The 25,204-nt window shown below is 36.2% G+C and overlaps 1 protein-coding gene across 1 annotated transcript in view; it reads left to right on the top strand.

The window, feature by feature from the left end:
• Window positions 1–8,455: 8,455 nt before the first annotated feature.
• Window positions 8,456–25,204, top strand: part of nedd9 (neural precursor cell expressed, developmentally down-regulated 9) — a 29,962-nt gene continuing 13,213 nt past the window's right edge. The window contains exons 1-2 of the mRNA XM_067425893.1: window positions 8,456–8,661; window positions 23,078–23,470. Of these exons, the coding sequence (XP_067281994.1) occupies window positions 8,650–8,661; window positions 23,078–23,470 (405 nt within the window). The 5' untranslated portion in view covers window positions 8,456–8,649. The remainder of the gene's footprint in view (window positions 8,662–23,077; window positions 23,471–25,204) is intronic.

Here is a 25,204-nt window from a genome sequence, read left to right as displayed (position 1 = left end):
CTGTAGAAAAGTAGAGACAGGCAAACATGAGGGATACTATAGTACTCTTGCTCTTTATGCAAACTTTTGCATGTATGTGTATGCATAGAATAGGCCTACTACTACATTTTCCAAAATGTGCAATAAACATCTGTATATATTTCCATAATGCAATACAGCATTAGCCTTACATGGCAATTAGGAAAAACTACTTTTGTAAAATAATTACTGTACTATATCTCAAAATGTAATGCCACTTGAATTGTAAGTAACAATATTATATGGATGCAAATTTAGCTGCAAATATTGTATTTGACACAAAAAAAACACTGATACATTTTTTGAAAATGGTGTAATTTCTACATGAAAAAGTTAGTGCTAATAATAAAAAAAAAGTAAATTCTATATTAGTACTCAATTCAAGCTTGTAGAAATTAAAGCATAAATATCAACATTATAAAATAAAGTTAAAGGCACAATATGTAATGTTTCAGCATTAAAAATATAAAAGATCACTATATCTATGTTATATATTTTTTAAAGTTGTGTGTTTACATTATCCCGACAGTTCCAATTAACTTCTAAATCCAGAGAAATTAATATTTTAATTCGAAGACACGGACCGTGTCTTTATTTCCGTTATGTCGCCCGTCTTTCACGTCATTTCCACGTTTGCGTCTTGCTTCCTGCGAACTCGGCGGAACCGCCAAACTCAAAGAGGAACACTGACAGACAGTATAAGGGGAACCCCCGTATAAAAAAGTCTGTATGATAATGGATCATGACTACTCTTTGCCTGTACGTTTTGCCAGCTCAACAAAGCGCAAACGTACGGGTGAAAAAAATGACCCGAGAAGATTTTGGGACAGTAGAAGAAGCAAGAGACGTGTAAACCTTGGAGAAGCCTTTGAAAGATGGCGAAATCTTCGTGACAAGCTCGGGCTGCAGTGAGATGCTGATCTCGCTTGCGTTTTAATAAACAGGTCATTTAAGTAACCATTCAGCTAACATAATAATCATATAATCATAACATGCTGTATATTTGCATATTGCATAGCGATCTTGACCACATTGAGACGCGTTTAGCTGAATACGTAACGTTATACATTTTGTATCGGCTTTTCAAACAGGCGGATTCTCTGTTTTTGGAGACTGAAAAAGTATTTCTATCCGTATATTTGGTGACACGATGATGTCATGTGTAAAACGCAGATGGACGAGCTATTATTGGTTTTATATGTAGCTGGAGAAAGTAACGTTAGCTTCATAAGGTAATATGCCACTATCTTGGTCAATTAATATAAGGTGACCGTCACTTTTTTATCATATGTTAATACTAGCTACATATAATATTGATTTAATAATGATCTACTTATTCATATATCTCTGAGTTCCAAAATAAATGTTTATTAGAATGATTGATGAACGTGGGGAGCGACACAGCGCGTGTTCCAATAAACAACGTATTGCTGGTGCTGGTTCTCTCATTTACTATGTTTTATGTTGGTAATGATAAACTAAATTGAAATTTATTTCCTTATTGAAGAGTTGATATACAGAATGTTCGACAATCGCGGATGCCATGTCAACATATCTATAATTTGAGTAACTCAAATTATGATGCGCGGTTAATATGTCAACATAGCCTACCAACTTATAGGTATGTTGGCATAGCGACCGCCCGCACAACATTCTGTCTCGCACATTATCTAACGTTACTGATAAGTTTGTTAACGGTAGCTCGCTGCTATTTCATTAGATTGACATTACATAAAGTGAAAAGCCGTAACTAAACTTAACAATAATAGAAATGTAATAACAATTACCTTGTCAGTGAACATGTTTTCTGCTGGAGATGCCAGATTCGCTGGTTGACAGTGACAATAACAACAACTCCCATGAGCCCACGCACTTTCCCGACGTCATCAAAGTACGTCTTTACGATGTTATTATTTTGAATGAGTGACCCCTAGTGGCCAAAAGTTTCATACTGCACGTTTAAAGGACAACTCCGGTGAGAAATGACCCTAGGGGTAATTAACAGATGGTTACCGAGTAGATCGTTCTCTGGGATGCGTTTTCATGGAAATCGAATGTAAAGAGTTTTATCTTTAAAAACAGATTAGCTTATAACGCTAGTCTATGGGGCACAGAGTAGTGAAATTAAATCCCTAGTTAAATACCACTAACAAGGCTCAAAATAGCCTCACACTAACACGGTAGCATAATGAGGTCCCTACATGCAAACCAAAGCATTGAGAACTTTGTAAGAGTACAAACAGTTTAATAAGAAGATACTTTATAAACATAGCGCATTACGCGTTCACGGACAGGCACCATCTTGGAAAACAGTCTCGACTCATCGAGCCACGAACGCTTTGCTAAGTGATGAACTGTGACTGGGAATCTCGTATGGTCTGTTGTTTCCGGAAGAAAGCACTAAACACAACAGAGAAAATAAATAAATAAAAATAAAAATGTCCATGTTATTACATTTCACAAACTTAATTCCTATCGACCAGCTCACTTAGAACAGCGCTTGTGGCTCGATGAGTCGAGACTGTTTTCCAAGATGGTGCCTGTCCGTGAACGCGTAATGCGCTATGTTTATAAAGTATCTTCTTATTTAACTGTTTGTACACTTACAAAGTTCTTAATGCTTCGGTTTGCATGTAGGGACCCTCATTATGCTACCGTGTTAGTGTGAGGCTATTTTGAGCCTTGTTAGTGGTATTAACTAGCGATTTAATTTTACCACCCTGCGTCTACCCTGTGCCCCGTAGACTAGCGTTATAAGCTAATCTGTTTTTAAAGATAAACTCTCTACATTCGATTTTCATGAAAACGCATCCCAGAGAACGATCTACTCGGTAACCATCTGTTAATTACCCCTAGGGTCATTTCTCAACGAAGTTTTCCTTTAAAGGTGCACTATGCAACTTTCCGTCCACTAGAGGTCGCCTATTCAAAACAAATGCGTAGCTTGATGACGCAAAGTTTAAGCGCAGCATCTTGGGACATGTGGTCTGTGTCAGAAACCTAGAAAATGCTGCCTTCGGAGGACACATTTCAAGGCAGAAAGGCATCGAGCCACGTCCGAATCTAATGTTTGCTCTACTTCCTGTCTCCTAAGATACCTTCATCTGATCGATTTTCATGTATCCTTCGCTGCCTTTGATATCCCACAATCCTGTGCTTTTCATTCAGTGACAGTTGAGTTGGGGAAAAAAGATGGTGTCCAGATGCTGCGTTTGCGGGTTAGTTTGTGTGTAAATGTACGTTTTTTACCAACATATTACATTTCTGATATAATTTCTAGCGAGAAATCACTACTGTAGTAATTGAATGTGTTTAGTTCTCACCAAAGCTTGCTCTATTTAGCTGCAGATCATTAAACTGTTACACTGCCTTAGAACTCTGTCCGAAATGAGTTCCGTGAGGTGCCTCCGTGCACAAACGCTGCCTGCAGAGTCATTGTCTGATGAGGCAGTGAGGCAACGAGTCAGCTGCCCAGGTTTTTGGACGGTTTTTGGACAGGACACATTCGCCGGGCGCCTGCACTATTTCCGCCTTCCGATTATGATTATGAGGTAATGCAGCTCTACTTATCATATTAGATATGTTTAAGTGTGTTGAAAATGATGTTATGACGTTACTCTGTGCGTTTACTTGTCCACACTGCTAAGAGTAAAGCGCTTCTGCCAAATAAAAGCCGAAACCGAGGGTAGCGCAGATATGACACAATTGACAGGCGACTTCCTCAGACGCTATGCTGAAACGTCCCGGTCCCTAATTAAAATAGCAATTTTCTCACAACTTACAAATAGTTGGAAACATTTGGGATATTGTAGGTACTCAACTGAACAAAATATATAACACCGGCCTAGTGGTTTTTGGATATTTTACTGCAAAAATACTACATAGTGTATCTTTAAACTACTCAACTTTTCTGATATTGTTACCATCATGCGCTAGGGCTTGATAATAATGCTAGTTTTTCACTGTTTTCCAGTTTTACAATGTTTTAAAGGGTTAGTTCAACACAAAAATTAAAAGTTGATGTTTATCTGCTTACCCTCAGTGCATCCAACATGTAGGTGTGTTTGTTTCTTCAGTAGAACACCAAACCGTTGCTGTGTGCCAGTCATATAATGCATGTGAATGGGTAACGTTTCTATGAGAGCAAAATATACAAACAAAAAAAACATGCTTAGAAGACATGCACAAAAACCCTGCTGATCCTGACGACACATTGATGTCTTAAGACACAAAATGATCAGTTTCTGTGAGAACCCCAACAGTATTTGTTTTTTTTATATATACTGTTGGATTGCATAAAAACACTAGACCTCATATCCAGACGAATCTCATCTAGTGTCCCCATCCACTATTACTTCCATCTGATAAGGTCAAACTGGCGTGATTATATATATATATATATATATATATATATATATATATATATATATATATATATATATATATATATATATATATATATATATATATATATATATATATATATATATATATATATATATACGGAACGGCCAAATGAAGAATGAGGAGCCATGTTCACCACAGACCTTATTTTAGCCATTTAACCAAAACCCCATTGACTTCAAGACGAGGGAGCCGGAAGTGCTAAAATTAACTTGCTTCTGCTTTTTGGCCTACAAAGTGATGTCATACCTGCACCAGTCTTTTCAGTGTTATATTATTTGAGTAAAAAGTATTGCAAAAACAAATTTTATTTGAGCAGAAATTACTCTAAAATAACTATACTATACTAAACTATACTAAAATATACTAAAGCCAAGTTAAAATAACTTATTTTCTTTGTTCACTTTACTTAACTTAGTTAAGTAGAGTGTACTTAATTACATGTGTGAAATTTACATAAAAAATGTGTGCAAAAACTTGCAAAAGAACAATTAATGAATTCGTGCAAAATCATTTTCTCTTTTTTTTATCTTCTTCCAAAAAATATTTTTTTGTCAAAAATCTTACACTTTTGAAGAAAAAATGTCTGTTTCACTATAATACTTGGTTATGAATTTGTAGTAAAGCTTCAGTATAGCAAAAGTTCAGTCTCATGTTCTGCATTGGAAGTCATGTAATCATAACAGTTTTGCTTTTAAGCGTGTGCATGCATATGCAGCAAGCCCAAACTCACATAAACAGGCAGTCGCACCCCGGCCCACTGCAAGATCAGGCCATCCAGGGCGTTTCCTCTCACCTCTTTTACCATCATCATCATTTACTTCACTGTGAAGACTGCTCTCTGAAACACACTGACTGATGCTCAGCTGGTGAGTACATTTATAAACATCATCGCTTTCATTTTTGGATTATTTTATGTACTGAGTTGTAGATCATCCTTTGTACAATTTGCGCATATTTAATAAGGGCTAAAAAGGGGAATTTAAAATTCAGAAACGGTGCTATAGTTTTGCCTATTTTGCAAACTTTCTCTTTAGTTTTAAGATTCAAACGAGACCACTATATTATATACTGTATATTGGAGACATATCAAATGACTTATGAGCGAACACACAGGCAAAACATGTTCCTGATCAACATCAATGCGTATTTCATGACAGGAAACCACACTGAATGATAAACAAGTTTGTGTTCAACTTAGGGTAAAATGACAAAACAAAATAAACAGCAGTTAGTAGAACACAAAATGTTGAAGTTGAACAATCCAGTCGAAATAGAAAGGTAATCTGGGGCACAGTTTGCTATGCTAGCATTTAGAATTGTGATTAAATTCAAGAAGGATTGGAGAAAAATCAACCAAAGCCTTCTTGCATCAATCCCAACCGCATTTTAACCATCGCCTTGAAGCTTATGTAAGACTAGTCTCATTATTCTAGTGCCTGCGGTTATGATGGAACAGTCACCGCTCTTATATGACTGCCTACATGATGCAGGAAAGGGATGACTTAAAGGCTCACTGAAGTGCCTTGAAACACGCAGCATTTTTTAATGTGCGGATGTCATGTCCACTGGAAGACAGGGTGGGACAAATTGATCAGCTCCTCTCCATTTAAAAAAATAGCCAATAGCGCTTAGTTATGACAGCTCATAATATCCTCTAAACGTTTCTCCTAATCTTCTCCACATCTCTTTAAAAACAGCATTCTGAGAACTTTAATGGGTCCGATATGCTTTGTGGTCGAGACTTCATTCACCCCAATGGAAAGCATTTTACATAAGTTCCCTTTCCCCTGTATAGTGCATGTAGAAAATAGTAAATGTGTGAACAAGTGACTGATTTCAGCTGCATCTTCAGCGTCTACTTATAATGTGGGGGGGGGGGGATTCAGATTAATTCATTTGATTGGACAGAAAATCTGAGAAGCTGAAGTGCATTGTGATGTCATCAAAACCATATTGGCGGAGATAAGAGACTGTAAATTGTGAATGCTTATCTTGTAAATGTAAATTTTGTCAGTTTTAGAGAACACTATAGCTTATTGATAACAGTATAAGGCTAACGTATTCATAATAAAAGAAGACAAAAAATTTAATTTTGATTTCATGAAGACTTTCAAATTCAACAAATGAACCAGTTAAAGCTGACTGACATCAAGGACTAAAAAAATTTGATCAAAATCCCATAAGGTAACCTGAAGCAACAAACCTGTAGTTCAGTTCAAGCTATTTCTCATGACTGCCACATAATCCAAATCAGATTATTCAACAGGGTTCTTATATAGTTCATTCTTATATAGGGTTCATATATTTATATATAGCCTATACACACACTGTAAAAAAATATTTAGAAAAAAGTTACCTGGTTGCCTTAAAATTTTGAGTTCATTGAAATTAAAATTTTGAGTTAGTACAATGAACATTTTTTGCGATTCATCAACCTTTATTAAAATATTATTAAAATATTTTGTAAGCATATTGTGTAATTTTGTGTTTTATTTCTGATGACGCAGTGAAACATGTCAAATAGTGCTATTTTCATGTTTTATCAAATTTTTAATGTGGTTCAGATACAATAATATTTTGAGTTTCTATTTATTAAACAAATGTCCTTCATTGTATCAACAAACATTTTTTATTTCAATAAACTCAAAATTTTAAGGCAACCAGGTTACTTACTTTTGTAAGTTAAACCAACAAAAACCAACCATTTTTTTACAGTGTATGCGTTTACACCATGTGTTTGTACTGTGTATAATGTGCGTGCGTGCGTGTGTGTGTGTGTGTGTGTGTGTGTGTGTGTGTGTGTGTGTGTGTGTGTGTGTGTGTGTGTGTGTGTGTGTGTGTATATATACACTCATTCATGTAATAAATATACAAACAAAAAAAATTTGCATAGTAATTCTAGCCTATATATATATATATATATATATACACTGTAAAAAATTATTTTGAAAAAAAGTTACCTGGTTGCCTTAAAATTTTGAGTTCATTGAAATTACATTTTTTAGTTAATACAATGAACATTTTTTGCGATTCAACCTTTATTAAAATATTATTAAAGGATTTTGTAAGCATATTTTGTAATTTTGTGTGTTTTATTTCTGATGACGCAGTGAAACATGCCAAATTGTGATATTTTCATGATTTATGACATTTTTTATGTGGTTCAGATACAATACTTTTTTTGAATTTCCATTTATTAAACAAATGTCCTTCATTGTATCAACTCAAATGTTTAATATCAATAAACTCAAAATTTTAAGGCAACCAGGTTAATTTTTTAAGTTAAACCAACAATATTTTTTACAGTGTATATGTGTGTGTGTGTGTGTGTGTGTGTGTGTGTGTGTGTGTGTGTGTGTGTGTGTGTGTGTGTGTGTGTGTGTGTGTGTGTGTGTGTGTGTGTGTGTGTGTGTGTGTGGTGTGTGGTGTGTGTGTGTGTGTGTGTGTGTGTGTGTGTGTGTGTGTGTGTGTGTGTGTGTGTGTACAATTAGTAGGCAAAAATCTTTTTGGTTTTGTCTAAGCTTGGAAAATCTTGAGATTTTCTATTATAAACAATTCATTTGTAAGTAGGCCAATTTAATTGGCTAGAAATGGCTCGTTATTCAATATCTGTTTAACAATCCCAATCCAGCAATCACAAACGAGTAGAAAAGTCATGGGAATTCATTGGTCTAATAATGGGAGCTTTCAGGACAGGGGTCTCATAATAAACAGAAGTGTTTATTAAAGTCAGTCAAAGTTTAAGCGTTTCCTGTCATCGTTCAGTGTATACCTATTTGCACTTGATATATATCGTTTAGTGAGTCATAGTACAATCAGGGAAGTGCGTTGTGCTGTTTCCTAGGAAGTGGCGCCTCCTTTTATGGCGTATAGAAGTTTTCATTATCCGAATTCCGCAGCGTCTAGTCCGCTGACTACAATGACATCACGATTCACGAGGGGAGCGTCCCCTCTGTCGCTGACCAATAGCGTGCGCGATGCAAATGAGCTCGCACAGGTTCGATGAGTAGTGTACGAGCGCTCCTCCCGCTAGCGCTCAGAGTAACTAAAGACCCTCGAGCCTACAACACACACACACCGTTATCACTCTAGTCCTGAGACACACAGTTAAAACGGGCAAAATGCGCTTCTAGCCTCATTTCAACGATACAAGAAGAGTTTCTTCTGACCTGAACTCGGATTTTGTTTCTTACTGGAGTTACTGAAGAGCGGAGGACGCGCAAGATGAAGTACAAAGTAAGTGACTCTCCAATCATGCGCGCTATTTCCGTAAACTACATCAGAGACATCTGTTTACTATGGTAAAATTAGTAGCCTGGAGTTCACATGTAGCCTATCACACACGTAAGAGGAATTCCTGTGACTTTTCAAAATGAACAGTTCTTGAGATAGATAGAATTATAGATGGACAGATATATTATACAATATAGAAAGAGGTATAAATTGCACATTGTTCAATTTATGGGCATTTATTTGCCTATTATGTGACTGTTCATGGCAGTCGTAAGTAAATTCAGTGGATGATGGCTTTAAAGCACCCTTCCCTTTTAGAACCACTGATATTTCTCTAAATACTCCTTAACTTGACAACCGGCTGGCTCCAGCTCTGAAAAGCAGTAATTGTGTGTGTAACCAACCATGGCTGGTATGATCCAAAAGCAAAGTGCAAATCACATCATTTATTACAGCCACGACACAAAAGCACTCTTTGAGCTCTATTGTAGCGAGACTTGTAGTAAATGATGTGATTTACACTCTGCATTTTCAACTCGAGTTACTCGGAGCCACTTGAGGATATATGGGGCCATTCATTAGCCCAATCTCCAGCCCCTTTACCAATTTGAGCCTCACTGTGATTGTGTAATGTGATGTTTTAGAGCAAACAGCATGCATTTTGTTCAGAGTAACAGGGTTGCTGTTATACGTGCTCCTGGTGGAGACCTAAAATAAAACCACTCCAGGATTTTATGTGCATGTCCATGTTTGATTTGTGCAGAGATTGCACATTACACTGCCACTGTTCATTCTGAGGGGTTGTTTTATGGACATCATTTGAAAATGATGAATAGGCTCATTAATAAACATTAATAAAAAATGATTTAAAGGGTTACTTCAGCGATTAGCATATGGCTTTGTATCAGTAGAAACCCTGGAGAATATTCAAATTATTGTGCTTCCCCCCCTCATATCTCCCTGAGACAAGAGATTTATGCATTTTATTTCTGGAAAAATTCCTCCTATGATGCAAAATGACGATTTTTGCATCATAGGAGGAATGTTTGCCCAGAGGCTAAAGACTACAGCCAGCAGAGGGAGCCATTTCCGCATGTTTTGAATCTGCGCATGGGGGATGGGAGATTACACTCAACTGGCAGGGAGAGCTCAGCTTGCAGACAGGATCATTTAAACGGAGCTATGTTGAGCAATGTAAGTCTTTTAACTTCTCAAATTCATTTCTATGAAAGTTAAGCTTGCAAAGGCATGAACTGAAACGCGTGCCAGACTGAACTCGCGTTGTGAATGTATGCCGCGAGTGTAGTCGCGATTACCTCAGCTCTCATCACTCCTGCAGTTAGTGCTCAGGGCTGTGACACTCGCGCGGTGACTCACTCATTATATTGAACAGACACGTTCAGTTTTTAATTGTAGTGTCTTCTCTAACTCAGTCACCGTAATGAAGTTGGTGGTGTTGGGAATGGCCTCACAGGGCAGCGAAGCATTCTGGGAATTGTAGTCTTTCATCCCCATGGGACAAAAATACATTTTCTGTCTTTTCTCAGTCTAGAAGACACCAAATTCAAAAATAATTTCACATTTCTACTGCATTGATGACCCAGTTTTAATACAGATTCATCTTCCCAGCGCTGAAGTACCCCTTTAAATATCATTAGGTAACACTTTATTTTAAGGTGATGTAGTTACACATTTTTTACTTACTATAGTACAACAACCATAACTCGTAAGTTCATGTAGTTCATTAGTTTTACTCAGTACTTATTAACTATAAGTACTAATGTAACTACATCACCTTAAAATAAAGTGTAACCTATCGTTATAAACTTATTCAAGGTTTATGGTATTTCAAATATTATTAACATAAAGTAATCGTTAATCTAAAAATTAAGTTTTTAATTTGATGTCTGTATCTAAACTCAAGAACTGGACCAGTACAGTTTATCAACAGCTCAGTCGTTTTGTGAATTTAACAAAATCATAAAAACAATAAAGATCCTTCATATGCCATGAGCACTATAGGGTGTGTGTGTGTGTGTGTGTGTGTGTGTGTGTGTGTGTGTGTGTGTGTGTGTGTGTGTGTGTGTGTGTGTGTGTGTGTGTGTGTGTAAATAACAACATGGCTTTGTATGACGAACATACTGAAATGTATGGCATCAGGACACTTGGAAGTTCATGAGTCTTATCGACCACTTTTATGATACTTTTATGTTGCTTATTTCATCATTTTGAAGCATGACAGCCCCAGACCTCATTCACTTTCAAAAGATTGGCCCAGATTTTTTTAACAAATTCACCTTTTGTCTAAAACAAGCTGTCATACTTTCAAAAGTTTCCCCAGCTGATTTTGGCCCACTCAGAAGTATGGCTAAACTTTGGCCAATGACTTCCAATCCAAGTGCACGCAGCATGGGGGCAGCTTTTCATTCAAGAGAAACTTGGCTCTTGTGTGCAATTCCCTCCCTATTTGCATAGTCTTTGAGGCTTTCAGCCCTTTGGGAAGATTTGCTTCCTACTTTGGTAGGAGGATCGAGCAGCTCTTCCTGAATGGAATGCTTTTGTCCGCTTCACACTATCTGGGGAATGTGGAGTACTTGGCAAGTCACGGACTGTTAGCGCATATCAGGCTGTTTGGATTCCCCTACAGTATGACAATGAATGAGCATCTCACACGGTCTCTCTCAAATGTACTTCAAGCCTATCTGTTTAATGACACCAAATTAGGCATCAGCTCATCTATATATATATTTCATTTGTCATATATATATATTTCATTTGTCATATATATATACATATACGGTATGGTTTTACCATTTTTTCTATTTTTTGAAAGTCTCTTAGGCTCGCTTACCAAGGCTGCATTTATTTGATAAAAAATACAGGACAAAATGTAATATATATAAATGTAATATTTAGAAATGTTATCACAATTCAATATAGCTGTTTTTTATGTGAATATATTGTAAAATGTCATTTATTCCTGTGATCAAAGCTGAATTTTCAGCATCATTACTCCAGTCTTCGGTGTCGCATGATCCTTTAGAAATCATTCTAATATGATGATTTTCTGCTCATTAAACATTTTTATTTATCGTTGTGCTGCGTAATAATTTTTGTATGTATTCTATTACATTTTCTTTTTTGATTAATGTTCAAAAGAACTGCATTCATTTGAAATAGAAATATTTTAACATTTAAATGTCTAATAATAATTTATTTTAATAAAAAAAAATCTGACATCGATACATAAATATTTGATTATAATTGTTAATTTGTTATAATATTTTACAATGTATTTTACAACATTCATTTTTTATATTAATTTATTTGTATTTTTATTAGTGCTGTCGAGTCGATTAATTGTGATTAATTGCAATTGTTTGTGTACATAATATATGTATGTGTGTACTGTGTATAATACACACATGCATTTATAAATTTAGGCTAATCCTTTTTTGTATATTTATTACATGAATGAGTGTATATACACATGTTTTATATACATAATTATGCAAAGTACAAAAAGATATATTATGTAAACGCAAACTTATATTTTGGGTGCAATTTATTGCGATTAAACAATATAGATAGATAGATAGATAGATAGATAGATAGATAGATAGATAGATAGATAGATAGATAGATAGATAGATAGATAGATAGATAGATAGATAGATAGATAGATAGATAGATAGATAGATAGATAATATAATTCCCTAAAATGTCATAATATAATAGAAAAGCATTAATGATCTTAAAGTCTTGATTTTCTTTATGTATTATTCCTTTTGATTTCGGGACGACCTGTATTTTTCTTTTTTTTGCGCATTTCATCCTGTAGCTTCAGAGGAAGTTACATCAAAACAGCTCCGATTTCCTTTTATCCTCTGTTGACACAGAGAGATCCTTTGTTTGGCTAGCATTTCTGAAACTTTTAAAGCATCTTTACCTCAGAGGCTGGTTTACTTTGCAGAGGAACTATCACAGGGTTATTCTCCCGGGGATTTGAGGGTCAGGGCCACAGGGGCGAACTGGTCACGCTGTTGTTGCTTCTGACGCAGAACAACTGATGTACATCACCATGAGTGACACACAGGCTGTTCTCGGCTCACGGTCTGATAACTAATCCATCAAACCCAACAGAGTGGACAGACAGCTGACGGAATAACAATACTTCCTCAGTTTAGACCTGAAGATTAGAGATTACTTTAACCAAACACTCTCAGGTGGTTATTTTAGGGTGTCAAGAAAGTCCAATCATGAGGTGCTGGTTTTAGTTAAATATTAAGTTTTCACCAGAGCTGTTTTTCCACCTTTGGAGCAGTGAAGACACTAAACTGACTTCATCGTTCAGTCTCAAGGGTCACATGGTCCACATCTTGACGTCACGCATTACAAAGGTCAGTCAGAACCCAGGCCTGTTGACGTCAGTTATGTTTTCCAACAGGTGCGCAGGTGTGAGAAGATACACAGGACGTAAATAATCCCAATCAAGCGGACCGGTATGGCCTCTTATTGCATTTCAGAACTCCTGTAGCTTGTTTATGGGGATCTGGGAGCAGTTTGAGACTGTTACACCATAGAGCACATTGAAATGAGAACCGACCCCTCCTTCTCGACACCCAGACACACTGAAACGTCTGTACCCTGCTTTCCTGCTTTCTTTTCACTCTTATGTAACTGTGGCGCAAATCGCCTGACAGGCACAAAGAACTGATTAGGTGAAGAAAACGTTCTGGGAATTTTTTTTTTTTTTTGCATCTCTCTCCAGGCTGTAATCCAAGCTGAGGGTTTTGTTTGGAAATTTATATTGTTCTCAATCAGTCCGAGGGGACATAATAGGGGGTTGCCCAAGTGAAATGAAAAGCAATGGGAAATACTAGGTAGAGAGAGGGTAAACAGGGTGATTTTGCGGTGTGTTTTGTGTGTTAGAAAGACTAAATTGTAGCTATCATCAAGGATTCCTGTAGGATAATCACAAAGGAGATCTTATTTGTTTCTACGATTAAATGGAGACCAACTGGAAAAGTTTCTTAAGTCTTTTGATTCTCGATTTTCTAATGAAATTGATCCTATAGCAATCTCGTATCACATCTGGTGTTTCTGCAAACATTTGTCAACACTGTAAAGCCAAATAAGTTGGCAAAACTCAAAACATTTGATAGACAGTTACATCCGTTTTTTAAGTTTGTAAATTCAAAGTTTAAGTAAGCAGAACTGGCAGATTTTTATTTTAATTGCTTAACTTTAAATATTTCTTTTTTAAATATAGTAAGATAGTTAACACAGTACATTTAACTTACAAGGATCATGCAATCTCAACTTAAATATTTTTAGTGGAAAGTTGGCTTGCATTAAAGCCTTCAATTTTTAGTCAACTTTGTTTAACAATGAGTTAAATCAATGAAAAAACATCTTTTCACAACTTATTAAGCATATACTTTTTACAGTGTAGCTAATTTAATATGTTTACTTGCTAATTGTTAACACAATAACACAATGCTTTAATAAGTACAGCAATTGCTGAATGAGACATTTTGTCTTTTGATTCTCATTTTTTTCTAATGAAATTGACCCTATATCTCACATTCAAAGTTTAAGTAAGCAGAACTGGCAGATTTTTATTTTGCACTCATACATTTTAACTTAACTTAAAATATTTGAGTAATCTTATTCATACAATACATTAAACTTAAAATGATTATGTATTCTCAACTTAAATATTTTTAGTAGTGTAAAAAGATGGCTAGCTTACGTTGCTCCCTTAAATCCAGTCAACTTGGTTGTCATTTCAACTTAAATTAAATTCAACTGACTAACAATTTAATCTTGCATGACCTATAAAAAAAGTTTAAAATTGCTTAACTTCTTTTGAATTTAAGCGATGTAAAAACGTATTGATCATATAATGTTTTAATGTTACCTTGTTGATTGGTAACACAATAACACAATGCTTTGATAGAATTATAGCATAAGTAAGTTTTTTGAGTCACATTTTTCTAATGAAATTGACCCTTCTGATATTGACATCTGTTTAACATTTACCTAGATGAAATCGAAAGGGAGATCTCTATATGAACGCAAACATTTGACCAAATTATCTAAGCTTTATGCTTCCCACATTCATTTTATAGCTCTGTATGCTGTACACCATCAACACAATTCTCGTTTTATTATTTCTCTAGACACATTTTAGCCAAGATTGATACTGTTGCTGAGAACTCAATAAATAGCATTTCTGAGCAATGAAGTTTATCTTTGGGTGGCTGGGAAGTTATGAAACGGGAAAGGAAGTCACTGAAAGGACATTGCCATTTAAAATCAATCTCGTTCCTGAGTTTCCTTCTGAGGACGTTGGAGTATGAAGACTTTTGTGTGAGTGAATGTGTGTGTGTGTGTCTATATATGCCTGTGTTTGGTTTGTGGGCCAGATCAGGGTGGTATTGTGCATAAAGAACACTTCTCAGCAGGCATTCCACATTCCCCAGGGTAAGAACAAGGGCTATTCAGAGAGCAGGTCTCAACCAGCGCTCCACAGCACAGCTCTGCCCTGTTTGAAAGACACGGACAAAGAAAAGAGACGATTCTGATAGAGCTGAGAGCCCTCCTGCATATACGAAACATGGGAGGGGGTTTCAAAGATGCATCAAATAAGGAACTGTGAACCTTTCAGAGCCGTAACCCACATAGATGATAAGGGACACACATCGCCCCATATTCAGATTAAAGGTCGACCGATATGTGCGTTTCGGTTTTTGTTACATTTGGTCCCCTTTGAGCCTGGATTTCTGTTTATATTCATGCATTCATATCTTCCGAAATTGCTCAGGGGTTTGTGTTTGACCTCTTTCTTGTCTCAGCTTCACCTATGTTTTCTAGTCATAAATAAATTAAATATTCCCACAATGCATTTCCAGGAAAGGTTACACACTGGGGTGCATGGCCCTCACCAGCAGAAAAACAAAATGAACGCAAAGAGCTTGCTTGCCCCCAAACCATTTTAGATCGATAAATTTGAAGACTGAAGGAGGAGGGTTTGTCTTTTGTTGCGATATAGAGCGATTACCTAGTCGAGGGTGGGATGACGAACTGCGGATAACAGGAACTACGACAGCAGAAAACGAAAGGCGAAGTGATATTGTTGGACTGTTCATGACTCTTTATTTATATATAACTAAAGACTGACCTCATTCTCAACTTCTGCTATTGACATAAAGGGAACATTTTGCACGTATAGGACATTCATTGACCATTTTGTTCATTTGTTTAATTTAGTCATTTTAGTTTTTTAGTTCATATTTATTTACTGGCCGGTATTTTTATACATATTTTATGCTTAAAAATAGCTGAAAAAAATAATTATTGCAAATATATATTAGTATATTTTTCTAAAATATTTTTGCCCTTTTTAAAATATATTTTTAAGATGCATTATCAATTTTGTTTTCTTGTAAAATATGTAAAATTTAGTAAGAATTTACAAAATTTGCATTCAGGAAAAATAGCAAATTTATATAATATTTGTATCTGTGATATTTTTGACATGCTCTCTGTATGTAAAATATAATATAGTATTATATGCATATACTTTTCTATTTTAAAACATGTTCACAGTTTTTTACTTTGCGGGGTCACTGAATAAATAACAGGTGCTGTTTTTCTACAAAAAATCTGACACAGTGCTTTCTGACGACATATGTTTTTCTCCTTCATTTAGTCATGTCAGAGCGAAACGCGCTTGCCCTATTGACCCAAAATCCTTTGAAAGTAATTTACAGCGAGCTCATGAACTGCTTATCTGTGCTGGGCCACTACAGACTTTCTCGAGAAGTGTGAAATTGAGTTGACATTTGGGGTGTATTTCCCACTCTCGAAGGGACGCCCCTGCTGTGACATCATAAATCCATCACACATCCAAGCGCTAGCTGGTTCTGTGTGTGTGTGTGTGTGTGGGTGGGGGGGGGGGGTGTCTTTCTCCCACGGGATATGTGAACCCTGTTACCTCCCTGTCCATTTACACTGCCTCCTTCAGTATTTGTAGGCCCGATTGTGTGAAATATTTGTTAACCAAACATTGCTTACAAATGCAGCATTATATTTCTCCATGCATGGGACTTATAGTTCTCCATCTGCTTGATGTGCATAATTTTGAAACTATACCTAGCAGGAGAGATGCCAAACTGAAGCTAAGCTTCAGGCCCAGCTTCAAGGGTACAGAACTTTCTAGATACAACAGGGCCTGAACAACAAAAAAAAGTTTTTAATAAGCAGTTAATGTGCCTTTAATTAGATGCACAGACGTCATTACGCCCCACCTACAACAATCTGGGCCTTGTTTTCAGTAACAATGCTCAAAGGTCCTCAGTTTTTTTTTTTTTTTTTTTTTTTTTTTGGAGGGGGGGAGGGGGGGGGGGGGGTACCGCATGCACACTGAAACTAGCCATATATTTCTGCAAATGCTTAGAAATGCTAGTGTGGTTTATTGTGTTAAAAGAAAAGCCTGCTCTGTACGAATAAAGTCTTTGAGGTTGCCATGTTGGTTGGTCTCTGTTTGTAATGTTTGTTAGGTGGTTGGTGGGCGGGGGTTTTTCTGCTGGTGTCTTAAGTTTTGTTGTCGGCTTTAGTGTGGGCGATTACTGATTCACAGTGCTGAGGAAACAGGACGGATAGCTAATACTGACATCACGCCATCCCTGAAATGAGACAACTCTTTCTTTTGTGTCCCCTCCCAGCCATTTATCAATTGGTCAGAATGCAAAGTGGAACATGGCACGACCACTTTAACGTAGTCAATAGATGCATCACCATTAAAGCAGCCCCCCGGTGGGAGTTTCCAAGAATTCAGTGCACAAACCACCAGATTTAAAAACAGATTTTACAGCTTTTAGTTCAGTTCTGTTATTAATTACTCACCCTCATGTTGTTCCAAACCATTGGAACACAAATTAAGAGCTTTTTGATCAAATCTGAGAGCTTTTTGTCCCTCCATTGAAAGCTAAGCAACTACCAAGCCCAAGAAAGGTGTAAAGACATTATTAAAGTAATTTATGTTGCACCAGTGGTTTAACTTAAAGTTTTACGAAACAACGCAAGTCTTTGCTGCTAAAAACAACACAATTTACCACAATTTTTTTAAATTTATTTTTTTATAAAAGATGAATCTAATACACATTCATGAGAGCACCACGTCGCATGCATGTTGACATGAGAGCAGGCGTTGTTGTGTGAGTGTGAAACTTGCCAAGGTTCACCCGTCAGACCTCCGTTCATCTTCAGAACACAAATGAAGATATGTTTGTTGAAATCCGATGGCTCAGAAAGGCCTTCATTGACACCAATGTCATTTCCTCTCTCAAGACCCATAAAGGCACTAAAGACTTCGTTACAAAGCCCATCTCACTACAGTGGCTCTACAATCATTTTATGAAGACACGAGAATAGTTTATGTGCACAAAAAAAAACAAATAAAGACTTATATAGTGATGGGCCGATTTCAAAACAAAGAGTCGAACCGTTATGAATCAGCGTATCGATTCAGGCCTCGCGTGTCAAACTGCTGAAATCACGTGACATTTGCGATCCGAATCCTGAATCGATACGCTGATACTACTAACCTTTTAATGTTGATTATTAAATATTAATCTCCAACCTGTGTTCATTTCACACAACAACATCTGCTCTTGTGTGCGTGTTGGAGATTATTATTTTATAAATAAAATGGTAAATCATGTTTTTTTTTTTTTGCACAAAGACTTCATAAGTCACATCTTTACTACCTTTCTAGGGGTTGAAAGTGAAGTATGACCTCAGTTTCACCCCGTAAGTATTTGCAGACTGAATTCACTGTATTTGCTTGATAATATGAGGTACATACTATATAAATATTTACAGACTTTTCAATGCACAATGTGTTAAGCTTTTCTAGAAAGATCCAGTCTCTTTGAATCGTGCTATTATGTTCATGTGTAACTTACAGTACGTCAGAGAGCACTGGTCGAGCAATCTATTGTGTTTGCCTTTGGGCGTGAAATTATTGATCACGTTTTGCTACTGTTATTGTTGTTGGCTGCTTGCTAAAGGCTGTTTAATTGCAAGTAAACTCACATGCCAAATCATGACGCATTACATTAAGAGGTGAAGACTCAAGAATTGCCTTAAGTAAAATGTTTTTTAGCCAGTCCCTCGTACGTCTAAACTCGCTTTCACTTAGCACAACGGCCAAGTTGAGTCATCAAGTCTGTATCAGAGTCATTATAGTAATTATCTTCTATATTTACTTGAGTGAAATGAGGGTAAAAGGTGCTGGTTCACCGGGCCTACCCACACCGCCCTCCCTCCAGGGGAACGGTAAAGTGAGCTGGCCTTAATTCTCACACCACTCCATTTCACTGGAGGAACACACCACTTTTTTGCGAGGTAGGGGGTTTGCTTACTGGCCGAGACTATTTAATGATCTTTGTTTGCACAGTGCTTTTCTTGCACCCTGAGGGTGTAGATGTCTGCAGTGTTTTGGTGACTTTGGCAGCGGCGTTGGGGGAATTTCTCACTAGTGTGTTTTGGAGTGCTCATTTACTTATATAATCAGTCTTGATGATTTTATGGGGGCAAAGCCAAAAACCACCCAATGAGTGTACTTGGGGAGAAATGAGGGTCTACCGTACGATAGTCATTTAGGTTGCATAACAGTTTCAAGTTCTGTGTTGGTTAGCACGTATCCCTCATGGTATAGGGTTGATTAAACAAGCATAAACTGTCTCGCCGCAAAAAGAAACATCTTTATTTAGGACTGAATGAGTCATGAATTTCCCAAAAGTGTGTGAGCAGAGAGATGATGTAAATGCATTGCTCCAGGTGTGGATATAAACAGCTAAAATTAGGCCAAAAGAAATTCAACTGGCATCTAATTTAAAACCCAAGCGTTCCCGAACACATCAGAGTTTCGAGATGTAAATGTAAATATTGTGCAAAATATGTATTCTTAAAGATGTGTCAATTTGATCATCATTATATAATATGAAATTAAATATTATCAGCATTATATTGGCCTTCTTGCATATGTATCATTGGTAGATTTGAATGTAATTTCAGTTTGATCATTTAAAATAAATCACAATAAAATTCTTCATTCTTTTATTTTGAATTATTTATATTTTCCATTTTAATTTTATTTTTAATCCCATTTTGTTTTAGTAAATGTTATTTTGTCATTTTTATTTAATTCTATAACAGAATCCTAAAAAAAGGTTATAGTTGATCAGGTTATAAAAAATATCAAGCAGCGCAACGGTTTCAAACATTGATTTTATAGTATATTAAATAGAAACCCATTATTTTGTATTTGTAATAATATTTTACAATATTACTAATTTTTATATTTAAAATCTCATAAGAGACTTCTTTCAAATACATTAAAAAAACTTCAAATACATGTTTTCAAACTTTTGACTGGTACTGCTGCATATATAATTTTAGTCATTTAAATGCAAATGCAACTATAGTTAAAATAAATTAAGTTGAGTTTTTTTATTTTATTTTTATTTCAGTGAGCATCCAGTAAACATTTAACAGAAATGCTTCATGGTTTTAGTTTTGGTTTTAGTTTCAGTTAAGTACATTAACCCTTTCCTGAACAGTAGTCAACATTGTAAATTTAAAGATTCAACCAGGCACGGTTTAGACCGCTACAACGAGAACCTTTTCCTGGCAAACCTGAACACATCTGAAGAACACATCTGAACACATCTGGTTCTTTCTTTGCGTGCCGACGCTGGTGTTCCTATAGTCGAAACATGTCAGTGCTTTATGCTTTGCATTGTGTAGATTTACAGCTCCATATCAGATCATTCATAGGAAGTCGTTTCCTCATTTACTGCTTCAGAACTGTTCCTAGACCAGACCATCAGGTACACCACTGATTATATCACTTTATGATGCTTCGCATCCAAAGTGACCAGCGTTAGCATGAAACTTGTGGTTTCTATGCATTAAACAAATGACTGAAAAACACAAAGGGCTTATAGTCAAAAACTACACGTACTGCAACAATTTAAGTCTGTTTGTTTAAGCCTGTTGCCATGCATTGAGATTACAGATTGAGTTATCATGACCATAAATGATTGGAATTTATTATTTGATGAGATAATGCATATTTTCTGTCACGGTCATCTCTAAAGTCTAAACTGTTGAAGCAGTTTGACAGATAGTTTTGGGTGCTCTTTGTTTGTAAAGTGCACATCATCTGTACTTCTTCAAAAAGTGCTACACTGTAGTTAGAATAAGCAAATTTCTTATTTTTTTGCACGGAAACTTTGCACAAGAGGAAACGTATTGCAGTGATAACAGTAAAGGCTTTGAATGGAAGATTTCCAGGTCAGTTCTGTACAGACGTCACAGTGTGTGTGCGTGTGGAGGAGAGAGTAGCAAAAATGGCTTGAACAATTCATTTGCTTTATCTTCACACTATCACATATATTTTGACGCGTTGCGTCTTCTTGGTATTAATCTTCTAAGTAAAAAATAGGCTATTGCTCATATGTCATGTCATATTTTTAAATATATAAAAATAAGACATACTGGTCATTTACACTACGTCCTCTTTAGTAAAGACATGCCATTACTTTAAGTGATTCAATTTAAGATTTTCTCAAGCTTTGTGTGATTCACTGCTTAGTTTCCCATTCAATGAGTTTTGTGTTTTTTTTGTATTATTTTGAGCAGATAAGCCCTAAACAGGCTGAATGCTAAAAGTTGGACACAAAACACTCCTATTAGACAATGGTGACCCTGGAGGTCATGTTCTTAAGCTCACTGTATTAGCACGACGTGGTTCTCTCGACGGGGGTTGTTGTCATGCCCTAATGCGGGTGACCGAGGCCATGAATGTGAGACAATAGCCATGCGACCAGACGCCCAATCGCAGATAATGATGCTGCCCAAACAGGAAGGTTCACGTGGGAACCCGTTTACTTAGCATTGTGGGAAAGCAGATGAAGACACACAAAGTCTTCTAAGACAGAAGAACCCAAGGAGAAGCTGATAGAAGCACTGTTCAAAGTGAAGATACTGTGTGTAGGACTGTTTGTGTTTGGCCCATGGGAGCGTTAGAGTTAGACTGATATGTTGTCCAAGATAAAGCCATATCGGTCAACCACTTAATTACATCCCAAATACCGTAGAAATGTGGAAACAGCTGTGGGATCTGTGTTTTCACTTCTAAATAAAGGCATATCGAATCTTTGAATGGAAATGGAATTTATTTTAATTAAATTTCAATGTGGATTTAAATGTAAATGTGAACTGAATATGAACTGAATTAGATTTGAATATAACAGATTGAAGCTTAAGAATCTAGTTCTATCCGATCAATCTCTCTCCTAAATTCCCCATGGTACTGATTCATTTACAGTATTCATATATGGTACTTCAAAAGGATGTTAAGCTACTATTATTATGCAAAACCATGCCAATTTCAGGGTACTTTTTTGTAAATCTGAACTGTTTGAGCCCTTTAAGTCTTCAATTCCAGATTTTATTTTATTGAAGTGTAAAATATATTTAACACTATAACATTTTATAGTAACATATATTACGTTCATTTTCTATTTTTTAATATTTTCTTTCCTAATTTGTAGGTAGCAAATCGGTAAAATATAATTCAAACACACTAGCCATATTTAATATTGTTTTACAAAGTTTTTTTCAACTCCATTCTTAAATGAAAGTATGTGATATGAAATATGAAATATCCTGTGGACTGGCACAATATGAACTGAATTATGCCAGCCTTGCTCAGTTTTTTTATTTTTATTTTTTATCTCCCTGTGGCTTGCTCAGTTTTTTTATTTTTATTTTTTATCTCCCTGTGGCTTGCTCAGTTTTTTTTTTAACGTTTTTTTTTTTTTTTTTTTTATCTCCCTTTGGCTTGGAAATGATTGACAGAAAAATGGTTTTCCAGCATGGCCCCTCAGAGAAATATGTTTTGGCTATGGAGTCGTTGAGCGGATTTTATGATTATTTTCCTAGTCCAATGTGGGTCGACTCGGCCAGACGTTCGGTTTGAGTTTGAGTTATTATTGAGGCACTGTGGATTAAGCGGCTTCTTTTAAAGGGAACTCCCAGCAGGCCGCCGAACTACACAGATAGAATTACACGGATGTTTTTTAGACATCTAATTGTGATATAACAGGGAACCACTTTGTATTACAGCCCACAAGAACCCACTAAATAAGTCCAAAAATCACTGCATGTAATCATAATATGCATAGGTCATGCCTCAGTGCTTGTGATAATACTGAACAAATTATATGATACCTAGTCGGAGCTGGTTAGTGGTTAGGGTGAGCGTTTTCTTCTGGAATGTAAGTGTCTTGTTGAGTTCAAACTGAGTATAATTAATTATTTTACCTTAATGTTTTTACAGAACCTGATGGCTAAAGCGCTTTATGACAACGTTCCAGAATCGCCGGAAGAGCTGGCGTTCCGGAAAGGCGACATACTGACTGTCATTGAGCAGAACACTGGTGGCCTGGAGGGATGGTGGCTGTGCTCGCTCCACGGCCGGCAGGGCATCGCCCCCGGCAACCGCCTCAAACTGCTTATCGGACCAATGTTCGATGGCCAGACGTCAGCATCCCCCTCCCCCCCACAGGGTCACGCCCTCCAGCAGAGGCCACTCACACCTCAGGGTGTGTACCAGGTGCCGCCGTCCCACCAGAGCCCACAGGGACAGGGCATCTACCAGATCCCTCCCTCCAAAGACGTGTACCAGGTTCCCCAGAGAAGCGCGCTGGCTGCGGATGGAACTCCCTGCAAGGTAATCTCAACTAGCCCTCACTTTATTAAAGGGATCGTTCACCCAAAAATGAAAAGGTGATGTTTATCTGCTTACCCCCAGTGCATCCAACATGTAGGTGTGTTTGTTTCTTCAGTAAAACAGAAATGAAGATTTTTAACTGCAACCGTTGCTGTGTGCCAGTCATATAATGCATGTGAATGGGTAACAACTCTATGAGAGCAAAAAAAAACATGCTTAGACAACCTGCACAAAGAGCCCTGTGGCTCATGACGACACATTGATGTCTTAAGACACAAAATGATCAGTTTGTGTGAGAAATCGAGCCGTATTTATATCATTTTTTAACTAAAATACAAAGCTATATCCAACAGCCTGGAAGGCGCTTCACTTCCAGTAAGGTCAAATTTTCATTTTTGAGTGAACTATCCCTTTAAATGTGGCAGACGTTGGCGATATCAAGCGTTCATAGCTGAGTGGCGCGTAGGGTTTGATTGTGTTGCTTTTCCGCTTGCATTTTTTATGGAAATACCGTAATATAATTTAAATGAAATTAAAAGTAAACCATTAAACTGATTATAAAAGAATATTAAACTATTATCATTATGAAAAACCATTAAAATACCCTTCACTTACAAGCTTTAGTAATGTTTGACAGATAACAGGTGATCAGTAATATTTTATATGTTATTTACATATATATATATATATATATATATATATATATATATATATATATATATATATACTCTAAAATAATCGTAAATACTATACCAATAAACAAAAAATAAAAAGCATATATACACAATTAAATATATTTTAAAATTCACAGAAATATTATTTAAAATATATTTAAAGACTTCTGATATATAATTTTAAATAAATTGATTTAGAATGTATAAATGTTTATATGTTTACTATATAAATATATTCTAAATTAATGTATCAATATAATATAATATAATATAATATAATATAATATAATATAATATAATATAATATAATATAATATAATATAATATAATATAATATAATATAATATAATATAATACACATTTTAGAAATGCAACCAGTCACTAAATGTTTTGGTTATTGGTTGAGCCATTAGTCTGATCCCTGCAGCATTTTTTTGTATTAAAGTTTTAAAGATTAAAAATGTCTCCGTGTTCAGCCAAAAGCCGTTCTGGACGGGAGTTGTGTGCACGCCCTGTCCTGCCCTTCCCTCCACCGCAGCGTTACAGGCTTTATGTTTAACTGCTTTATAATGTCCTGTCGATGCACTGGACTGCACCCGTTCTCTCTGAATAGGAAAGCCACAGCGGGGATGGAAAAATAAATAGAGGAGATCAGGCTACTGAACACGCTGAGAAAGCATACACTGCAGCAAAACGAAGTGCATGTCAGCGGGAGAAAAGGGGTTTTGTGTCATTCTTAAAAACTGTCAGCTTATTTTCATGTAACACTTGTTTCTTTCTATGAACCACATCTATGACAGTTCTCAAATACTCTTTTAAAGACACAGCATAAGACTGCATGATTTTTAAAATACTATAAACATTTAATTGCAGATAATAATTAAGGACGATAATTATTCTGATTCAGCTGGGGTTTTTTCCACTCGGATACAGACACAGTAGACATAGCTTATGTTCATCAGCACTAGAAAGAACTGAAAACATCACTCAGGCAAACCCATAACACTGAGGTCATGTCTGAGATCGTCGTTTAAAAGTAGAGGTTCTTCTGCTTTTGACA

This window comes from Pseudorasbora parva, chromosome 19, assembly GCF_024679245.1.
Source record: "Pseudorasbora parva isolate DD20220531a chromosome 19, ASM2467924v1, whole genome shotgun sequence".
In the NCBI taxonomy this organism is placed as follows: Eukaryota; Metazoa; Chordata; class Actinopteri; order Cypriniformes; family Gobionidae; genus Pseudorasbora; species Pseudorasbora parva.
Note: the sequence above shows the minus strand (reverse complement) of the source record. Positions and strands in the feature narration are given on the sequence as shown.